A 10,517-nucleotide genomic window follows, 5' to 3' on the forward strand; every position below is an offset into this window, starting at 1 on the left:
ACTATTTTTTTTTACTACACAGAAATAAAGAAAAAAAAATAGAAAAAAAAAAGGAAAAAGGAGGAGAGAAAGGAATTTATGGCTGTGGCACAGATTTTAATTTTTACCTTTCACTGATCTTACTGAAAAATTTTGCACAGTAAAATAAGTTGAGCTTTTATTACTCTGAGTAATTTAAGAGAAGGGGCCCTCTGTTCCTTTCCTTTATGAAGCAAAATCACTTAACATGTGAAGTTGTGTCCTAAATTACATTTACAGAAGGAAAATTTGAAGGCAGCTAGGAAACATTTACGAATGTTATTTAAGGTTTGCAAGCTTTCTACACCCTCCCCCAGCCTTTCTAGATAGGTGTTACACCATACCCTTACAACTTTCAGCCCTGAGGGGTCTTAACTTACTTTTTTGTGGCTCTGGATGGCTGCTATGTACAGCAGAGTACCAGTTCTGACCAGCCTTAGGCTGAGAACAGTGGAAAAACAGAAATTGAATCCTTTTCCTTTTTTCTTTTTATGATCACACAAATGAAATTTGGCTATATTCCCTCAATGGGAAGTTATTTCACCCCTTTCAGAATTTTTCAGCCCAGTATGACACACATAAAACCCCCAGAAAGTGGCAGCACATTTATGATTTTTCAGAATAAATTCTCCTCTCCCCTGCCTACTCTCAGTTCAGCAAAGCCATGTGTGTTAGCAGGGGAAAAAATAAAACAACTTTTCTTTTGCAGACTCATTAACAATATTTATAAAGAGTACAAGGTCATTGTGACATGAGGCAAGCATAGGGATCTAACTAGATTAGATCAGCAGTCTCACAGAAAACAAAGAAAAAATGTAAAAAAATCACCAAAAGAAGTCACCAAAAGGAAAGTCTGAGAAAAGTATGGTGCTTTAAGAGAGGCAAATTCAAGTTATGATTAAAGAATTAACATGCTGAACAAAGTGGTTAAAAGGAGGAACAGAGTGGTAATGTTGCAGTGTGGGAATGTTTTAGCTACTTTGCTTCTTATCCTTCAAACTGCATTATTTTTCCAGTTTTTTGCTCTTAAAATGCTTTTGATGAAGCCATTAGTATCAATAGTAGCGGTCACAACAACTTTACAAATGTTTAAACAAAGCAGGGCATTTGTTTGAAGCTTCAAAAAAAAAAAAAAAAAAAAAAAAGAGAAATATTATAAAACAGTGCTATCAAAGCCTTTTTCTTAAAACAACTGCATTAACAATCTTTGAGTAACTAACCAAAACCATACTCAGCATTGTCAGATAGTAGTGATTGTTTGGGCCTAGTCTGGAACAAAACAGTCCCAAACCAGCCAGGCTTGGTGTGATGCCAAGCCACATCTGTGCCCCATGTTTTGTGGGGCACACAAGCTGCTCCCTCAGAGGTGCTGCTGCTCTGAAGCCACAGGGAGTGAGGCCCTGAGGTTCCCTCACCTCCTCTGCCCCTGGGTGCCCCTCCTGCCTGCAGGGAGGTGACTCCCTTGGGCTGCCCCACTCAGGGCTCCAGCCGGGGACGGGGGTGGCTCTGCTCCCAGCAGTGACACCACCCTCCTCCCCAGCTGCTGCCTAGAGGGACTTTGTAGTGCAAGTGACTACACTGGTTTATTATGGCCTCTGGGCACCTTGTAGGAAAGATCCCAGACACCTTCAGAAGCAGCTGAAATCAATGAGATCTAGTGTGAAGTGCTCAGCCAGTGAAACTCCCAACAGCTACACAGACCCCCACTGCCACCCACACCAGCACCCACACCGTGTTTTCTGCCAGGTCTTCAGGTTCAACAATCCTAAAAGAGATGTTGATACCCCCCAGGTTTGCTGCCTTGGTTTCATATCCTAACTGCACCTAAGGCCATGAAAATTTGAACATCAATATATGGTAAGTGGCCAGGCATGAGTAAGAAGAACATATCCTCCTTAACTGGTGGCACCGGAGCTGCCCAGTGGGGTCCCAAGCTCTGAACAGCTCATGTCACTGGTGCTTAATTATCTAGGGCTTGAGGGCAGGTGTGAGGGACAGTGATAGCTCTTGTGGCACTGCAGCTCTGAAATGTAGAATGATTCAGAAGTGAGACATGAGCCAAAGCAAATTTAGAGGTTGTAGCAGCATAATTGACATATTCAGGATGCTCTTGTGTTTCTATTGAGTAAGATGTGCTCAAAAGCCCTCTTTTTGCTTTTTCAAGTAAATTTAACATTAAAATGTGCTGTTCTTGTGCAGAGATATGTCAATCCCTGCAGTTTGTAAAGTAAAAAAATGTTTCATGCAAGCAGAAAACATAAAACTCAGTGCCAAGTTAAAGAGACTTTAGCCAGGTCCCTGGCTCCCTCCAGTCTGCACCTCATGGGAAAGTGTCTCTGCAGACAGGGAAGCCAGGACTAGTGATCTGCCATGGGGCACAGAGCAGCAGCACAAGTCCTGGTAAAAGTGGTGTTCTATGTCCTTTTAAACTGGTCTAAATTCTACTTCCTAGTTCTGTTGCTTTCCTCCATATGTCTGCATCTTCTCCCTGCTGGTACTTGAGCACTGACAGCAAGCAGGTGCCCCTCCTGGCACTTCTCCTGGCGGGTACTGGGATGCTAGCACAGGCTTGGGATGAAAGCAGAAACAAGCATTGGTGAAGTAATGAGGTTCAGAGGAGTGAAAGGATTGACCATTTGAAATAATTTTACACTTCTGAAGATCAGCACCTTCAGATCAGAGCTTCTGACAGGAGGCAGGCACGTGTCCTGGTGCCAAAGCAGGGCTGGTTCTAGCAAGAAGTATTTTAATTAACTCTGGGACTTCTAGATCTCTATTGAGAAATGGACATTAGTGAGATGTCTTTTGAAATTAAACCAATAAAATTTACCTAAATACAGATTGAGCAAAACCTTCTGAAGAGAGGGGACCAAAGCCAGCCCAATCTGCAGGCCCAGAGATGAATTCTGTATCTCACTCACTTACCTTTAGTTATTTAATGAACAGCTCTGCAGGTGCCTGTCCCCCTTGGGTAGGCCATGTCAGGAAACATCAGCTAACCCTGTCCTAAAGGAAACTCTTCATGTCCTTTATTCCAAACAACCTGCAGCAGCCTGGCAAAGGCCACAGCCAAGGCTACACAAATAAAAGGATATGTTTTGAAAGGCCATGGGCAAGCAAATCTGTTAGCTGTTACATACACTAGATCTTTTCCTAGCTCCACAATGAAAATGCCTCTGCTGGTTGTCCCCCTGGAGACCAGCCAGCTGAGATTTCTGAGCCTGCTCTGCAAAGTGAGATCTGCTGTTGGATGTGACTTGCCCAGTGTTTCTGAGTTTGCTCTGGCACAGGCTTGTTGAAGATGGGCCAAACACATTTTCAGCTGGCTCCCTCGAAGGCCTGTATGAAGGAAATTCCTTCTCAGAAAAAAAAAAAAAAAAAAAAAAAAAAGTATGTATGTCCTAGTCCCCAGTTCTAATTCTTACTCATTTCCCTCCCCTCTCCCAACTCTGACATCTGCACCAAGAGTATGGGAGGTGCTGCCAGGTCAGTAGGGGGTGTCTGTGGGTCCTGGGGAGGTGTCAGTGTCACACAAGCCACAGAGCAAAGGTCTCAGGTCTCAGAATCCTCCCCACCAGCCCAGGGTAGGGTGTGGGTTTGGGCGGCACGGTCCGGAGCAGCTCAGCACCAGATTCAGCTGCTGTGCCCTCGCCGTGGTGGGGACGGGCCGGGATGTGCTATCCCAATGCAGGGAACATCTGTCTTGTTCGGGACATCCGTACTCATGGGGTTCTGAGCCGCGACAAGAGCCCACAGAGGCAAGGGGAGGAGTTGTCCTGGGGCTCTGGGTCAGACCCTGCTCAGGTGTGACTGAGGAACCTGCAGAATGGGAAGAATTCAAAGGGGACATATTTGAGCCCTGATGCCATTCCGAGCGCTGCTTTCCCTCCCCCCTGCCCCGTCCCCACCCCACCGATCGGCCTCTTTACCATGACAAAGAGCCCGGAGGAGCGGGCCGCGGTGGATATTGCGGTCCGGGGCAGGCAATGGCCGGCTATAAAGGCCTGTCTGCGCTCCGGGGCTGCCTCAGCTCGGTGGTGGGACCTGCCCCCAGGTGGAGGTGACAGCTGGCGTGAGGGGACCCGCCCCTGCGGCCGTGCCCATGTGCGCGCACTTGGCGCTGCCGCCGCGGCCCGCGTACCCCGGCGGGGCCGCCCGGGGCCGCCTGGAGCTCGGCTGGAGCGCGGCCGGGGCCGCAGCACAGGCCCCCACAGCGGCCGGGCACTCTCCGCAGGCTGCGGCCGGGAGGCACACGGCAGGTAAGGCCTCCAGCTACACCCTGGGGCTGACCCCCAGGATAACCCTGCTCCCAGGTCAGGCTCAAACGACTTTGAGCGGATTTTTCTCTTTCCCTGCCTTGGTTTCCTAGTGCGTGACCTGGGCAGAGTGCGCTGGGTAGGCAAGGAGGAGGGGTGACCTTGGCCAGTCACGCCGCTCTTCCATGCTACTTTTCTTGGGTGGCTGCCAGCCGGTTTCCTAAACCTCAGAAGAACCTGAAAGAGTCGAGGCACTGTCAGGTCTCTGCTCCAGGCTGAAGGACAGAGTGACAACTTGGTCTTATGGAAGTTCATGCTTCTTGGTGCGGGGATGTCTGGGCCTCCTTTTAGTTAAATGCTGTCATTTGTGCCATCGAGAGAAACAGATTCTGGAGATACTTCTTGTGGCATCCTTCATCCTCTTACAAACTCTTTGCATCCTTTATGTGCTTATTAATCATGAGCCAAGGCCCGCTCTGAATCACTGGGTGCTGGAAGATCTACTGCTTTAAATCTCACATTGTTACTCACACTGCTTCTTTCATTTTGCCATTTGCGTCTATTTCCCTCTTATTTCTGTGCTCTGGTTGCTCTGCCTTTCCCTTTTGAACCAAAAAGTCCCAGGCGTCGCCAGAGTGACATTTTCTGTTCCTGCCATGCCTCTCCCAGTCCAGTGAGGGGCAATAGAAGAGCTGATAAGAGCAGGTTTTCGCCCAGCTCCACATTATGGTCAGCGGGGCAACACCCTAGCAAGGTAAACGGGTGGGAGGAGAGGCAGGTCTTGGGGTGCCACTTTCAAGCTGTCAGTTGCTGTGGAAAGCTCCAGGCTCAAGCAGAGTGCCTATGGCTACTCGCATGTGGCTACCTGCCATGTAGCCTCTCTGCATGCTGCCTGCCCAACAGAGGCAGCGGGCAGATGGACTCTGTGTGCCCCTGTTGGGTTTGGTACATAGCCTTTAACCCCATCTTCAAACACCCTCGTGCCTCTCTCAGGGAGAACCCTTGTAGTGGAAGTCGAGGCTTACAGATGTCAAGGCCTTGAAGGAGTGGGTCTGTCACAGGCTTTCATGTTCGTGTCTGTTGCACTCTCATGTTCGTGTCTGTTGTTTGTGTTTCTTGCTTCCTCTCTCCTTTCCTCTCTTCTCATGGGAGAAGGAGCATTTTGTCCTGAGCTCAAGCTGCACACGATACATTTCATGGGGCTTTGGGATAACAGGTCAGCTTTAGTTCTACAGTGTCTCGCTGTGGTTCCTAACAGGAGACTTTCCTGTTTTCCAGGCCCATGTTCCCAGCATACTCATTTCTTCCCTATAAGGTTTTTACTGCACAGCCTGCGGGAGCCAAGCATCCTGTGATATCACACGAAGTTTTAGTTTGCCATGCAGCCAGGTCACTGATGTTCAGCTTCCTCAAGGCTCTGCAGTCTAGCTCCATGCACATAACACTGCAGGCCCTTGCACCTCTTCTACTGACAGCCTCTTCCTGCTTGCTTCCTGCTTCCCTTTGCAATCCTCATGGCCCCGCTCCCCCGTGCTGGAAACCTGCCCTGCTACACCCCTGGCTGTTCACCAGCCCCTGCTCTGGGTACTGTCATCTCCTAGGGATAGCAAATGGCCCAGAGCAGGCAAGCCTTGAGGGGCAGGCACCGCAGAGACAGGCCATGTCTCTGTCAGGAGAATTACAAGGGGCACACTACCACAGATGAGGCCACCTTTCTGAGATCCAGCAGGACTCCAAGGCTTTTCAGTGATTGCTTAGTAGACTCTCAGCCTAGGACAGAAGAGGGAAAGGTTTTGTAGGATGGGTGGGAAGCCCATTCCTCCGGGGGGCTTTAGTGCTTTGCTCTGGACATGTGTTCTGGTGATTGAGGAGAGTGTCTCAGTGTCACAGCTCTCAGGGTGACTGGTAAGGAGGTTGGGAGACATTGGTTGGGCTCAGTAGTCAGAAGGTGTGCACTGAAATGGCACTGCCCCATTCACTGAACTCCCAGTAGGAGGAGAGGTGATGGACCATGCAGGACAGTTTGCAGTGGAGTAGCTGGAGGAGGGAGGGGTGGGCAGATTCATCACTGTAGTTGGGGAAAAGAGGAGTGACTGCTATCACAGCCCTTCAGTCAGGTTGGCCTGAGAAGGTCTCAGCCTCTCTCAGACCCCAGTAATGTGGCATGTGACACATTTTCTTATTCTTGCAGCCTGAATGACTTTGCATCTTGGCAGGTTTTGTCTTCACTAGGAGCCCAGATTGTTCAGGAAACTTTTCCCTTAGCTCTTTACTTCAACTTTGCCATCAACAGAGATCCCTTAAGACCAGGACAAATTAGAAGGGACTTGAATGCCTTCCTCTGCACTCTTGAATTTTGTCCCCTATGTCCCTGGTACAGGATTGCTGCCTCCTTTCACCTGTTTCACATACCCACCTTTCCTCTCCCTCTCCTTTTCCATGTGAAATTCTTCTCTCACCAAAAGCCCCTCTCAGACAAATTGCTCCTTCCACCTACAGTGTCTCCAGCAGTGGCATGGTCTGTGGTGGGAGACAAGGGCAAACAGGAGGGAGGCAATATCCAGTGCCTGATGCTCTCCACCTGCTGCCCTCACTGTGAGCACTGGCTGCTCTGCCCCACCGTACACCCTTGTCTCTATTGAGTGCCTTGGTATTGCTGGGCAGGCAGTTCTGGGGAGCCCAGCCAGCAACCCAGAGCTATGCTTGCAGTCATGACAAGCCCTTTTTACACCACAATCAGACTGAAATATTATTGAGGCCGTCTGGAGGAGGAGAGTTCACTGTGAACCAGTGTGCACCACGTTTTTGCACTACTCCTTGCCCTGACTTTTCTGACTGGCAGAAGGTAGTCATGAAGATCCCAGGGGGACTGAGCTGGGAAGCTGCTTGCTCTCAGTGTGCTTGTCTGTGCTCACAGCTCTGTGAAGAAAGGAGGGTCACACAAGCCTTTGCTTCTAAAAAGCTCCTGTCTGATAGGCAAGGAACTCTACAGCAGGCAGGGAGCATGCTCATACCCTTAACAGCTAAACATTTTGTCTCTTAGACCTTTTCTCATTTTCTTTTTATTTATAGAAGTGTCCCCAGCTTCATCCAGTTCTGGGAATTTCAGCCAATTCACACCAGATTCAGCCACCAGTCCACATTCCTCATCCCCACAGCCTTCAGCTAAGTCTCAGAAGGGCAGAGAATATGGCGTGGAGGGGATCAGGAAGACCAAGAGCCGCACAGCTTTCTCCAAGGAGCAGCTGCTAACCCTGCACCAGCGCTTCCAGAGCCAGAAGTACCTCAGCCCCCAGCAGATCCGGGAGCTGGCTGTTGCCCTGGGGCTCACCTACAAGCAGGTGAGCACAGAGACTTTGACCCACAGTGTATCGATCTCACGGTGGCTGAGTGGTCACTTCAGGGAGTGCCAGGATGGAAAGATGAGTCCCCAGCAGGGACTGAGGCCAAGGTGCCAGCTGACAGTTGCTCCCCTGCTTATTCATGCCCAGACATCAGAAGCAGTTTTGCAGATAGAGGGGTCAGTGGCACCTCATTTGGGCCTCCCGAGTCGGGGGTCAGTCAAGGGTTCTGTTGCCAACAATCGTAGTAGAATTGCAAACCCAGTGATGAATATGTTGTTCACCACAAACAGTCTCTACCCTGGGCTTTGCAGCACTTGGCAGATTTTTTTCATGCGCTGTGAACTTCTCAGAAACCCTGGCATGCATCTGTTCTCTGAATCACAGGGCTGCTGCAACATGCTGAAAGCTCTTGCTAGTGTCTCCTGGGTCTTATTGTGTCCAGTATCTAATAGTGCTCCACACTCAGCTCTGCCTGGCTGCTTGACATGTGCTCCCTCCTCCCTATGGGTGCTGCTAGGTTCACACATCACTGCCCTTTAGGGTCTCTGCTGATCTCCAGGGAGGTTGTGTGTAGTGAAATGATGCTGCCTCCAATGATGCCTTCCTAAAGCAGGGGGGGCTAGGCAATTGGGCACAACAGCTCGAAGTTACAAGTCCAAAATCTTCCTGAAATTTGAATATCAGAGCTGGGCATGATGGTCGGGATGCCCTGGGACTAAAGAAGTTATAGGTGCATTGTAAGTGCATGCACTGAACTGGTTCTGTCAGGAGCAAGGCAGGTGGGACAGTCTGCTCTTTCCTTCAATCCACATCCCTGCAAAGGCTGCTTTCACAGTGCAGACACAGCCCGGGGGGAAATGGCCCTGGAATTCGCCTCAGCAAGCAGCTTTGAATTTGGGAACTGCTAGGGACAAGGAGCAGGTTTGCCCCTTCTCTGTTCCCAAACATGCAGAAACAGCGTCTTAGAAGTTTGCCTGTAGTGCAGGGGGCTTGTAGAGGTGTCAGTGGATCTGATTTACACCAGTCATGCACGTCCATGTTCAGAACGAGTCCATTTATCCCAGCTATCCCTGTCTCCTGACACCGAGCCACCCCCTCCCCCATCACACAGTTGCAGTAGCCACCTGCTGAGGCTGCTAGACAGACTCTCCCCGTGGCAACACCCCCCAGGAGTTCCTAAAGGCTTTTATCTGCTGCTGCCCATGTATCTCTGCCATCTGGTCACTCCCTCTGCTTCTTCCTGCTTGTGAATTTGGTTACATTTGTTCTTCTCTCTCCTTTGCTGACATTTTCTTTGCTTTCCCTTCCCCTCCCAGGTGAAGACTTGGTTCCAGAACCGCAGGATGAAGCTGAAAAGGTGCCAGAAGCAGAGCCTGTGGAGCGAACGGGCTCAGTGTCTCACGCAAGTAAGAACACAGCACGTGGCTCATCATGGCTCTTCTGTCTGGGCAGATCATTCCCCTGTTTCCTCCATGAAACATAGGAGTGTGAGCATACCCGGCCTTCTGGTTACTCAGCACAGAGGCACAGGCTGGGCACCACACCATGTGTACTGGTGGTAGCCCAGCAGTGGGCTGGCTGTACCACAGAAACGTTTCCAGGGAAAAGCTGTTTTCCTCTTACGTATATATGATTGTGTATCCACCCCTGAACTATGGGAATGGACATAGTTCTTCTTGCCCTCCATGCCATTGCTGCTGGTCAATAGACAATATGAAATGTGTAGGGACAGAGCCCCTGTACGTGTCAGGCCTGTGGACACCAGTGGAGAGGCTCTGTGTTCTGACTCTCTGCTTTTCCCTTTCAGAGTGGCTTCCAGAGCGGAACTTACCTGGATGTGCACCCCAAATTCCACCAGGGCTACCCCATCACCACAGCTGGCAACGTGCAAGCCATGCCTGCCCCCTGTCAGCACTATGGAGCAGGGCAGAACGCTTACACAATCCTGACCAGCGAGGATGGAGGAGTCTTTGGCAAAGGCGGGGGGACCTGCAGTGTCCAGCAGACAGTGGGCTTCATTGCTCAGCACAAAGTAGACTTTTACCACAGCTATCCTGGCACTGTGGAATATCCAGGCTCCAAGACAGGTGATGGCTGTAATTTTCACCACTCAGCCACCATGGGGGCTCCTTTCCCAACTGCTGCCAGCCATCATCTTTATCATTCCTAAGCACTGTGGATGTGGGGTACTTGGGCAGCCAGGAATCAAATCTTATTCTCATCTCTCCCGTTGTTATTTGTGTGCTGGCCACCTCAGGGACACCTTGTAGCTAAAACCTGTTTTGGCATCCAGATGTGTGCCTGCAGACATGCAGCTGTGCAGAGACCCAGACCCATTTGCCCAGGTACATGCACACAGAACCCTTCATTTCTATGCTCTTACATGTGCACACACATATTACTTTCTTGATTGGCACAGACAACCAAGCTCTCTTATGGCAAAGCCCAAGATCTGCCTACACAGCTTATGCCCTGGATCTTCTTAATTATGGATCATGTAACTTGTCTAAGGGGAAGCACAGATCCCTTTGGGAATCTCATTTCTATGTATCACTGTACAGTTGTGTGTACAGAGCACATGAAGCCAGGAGCTGTATGGAGAGGTGCTGGTCACTTACCTTTAATTTAAGTTGGAGAAGTTATTGCCACATGCCAGTTATCCATTTGAAGTGTAATCCATCAGTTCTGTATATCAGCCATGAGATGAAATGATGAAGTGTCTAATGAAGGGAGTTGTGACAAGTAGCTTGCAGAAAGGCTGGTAAGAGGATTTTATAAGCCCTTCCTTCTAGTCTGTATCTTTCTGTGCCTCCCCCTGAGAAAACCTAACAGTGCATTCAATTTGGCAAATAAAAAAGAGTACTTTTAAAGCTTCATTATGTATTTTTATATATCTCTT

General features: G+C 49.6%; 1 protein-coding gene across 1 annotated transcript; it reads left to right on the plus strand.

The window, feature by feature from the left end:
- The first annotated feature begins 4,120 nt into the window (after nt 1-4,120).
- On the plus strand, nt 4,121-10,517 carry LOC134414993 (homeobox protein NANOG-like). Its single transcript, XM_063150318.1, has 4 exons — nt 4,121-4,277; nt 7,347-7,615; nt 8,935-9,024; nt 9,426-10,517. Exons 1-4 carry the CDS (start codon nt 4,121-4,123, stop codon nt 9,786-9,788), a joined length of 879 nt encoding a protein of 292 aa, XP_063006388.1. The 3' UTR covers nt 9,789-10,517.

Source organism: Melospiza melodia, chromosome 2 (assembly GCF_035770615.1).
Source record: "Melospiza melodia melodia isolate bMelMel2 chromosome 2, bMelMel2.pri, whole genome shotgun sequence".
In the NCBI taxonomy this organism is placed as follows: Eukaryota; Metazoa; Chordata; class Aves; order Passeriformes; family Passerellidae; genus Melospiza; species Melospiza melodia.

What these genes read in the sequence shown, in the direction of transcription:
- LOC134414993 (XM_063150318.1), top strand. Translation starts at nt 4,121, where the DNA reads ATGTGCGCGCACTTGGCGCTGCCGCCGCGGCCCGCGTACCCCGGCGGG. An exon ending in TGGGGCTCACCTACAAGCAG is followed by an intron (nt 7,616 to 8,934) that starts GTGAGCACAGAG and finishes TTCCCCTCCCAG; the next exon opens with GTGAAGACTTGGTTCCAGAA. An exon ending in GGGCTCAGTGTCTCACGCAA is followed by an intron (nt 9,025 to 9,425) that starts GTAAGAACACAG and finishes TTTCCCTTTCAG; the next exon opens with AGTGGCTTCCAGAGCGGAAC.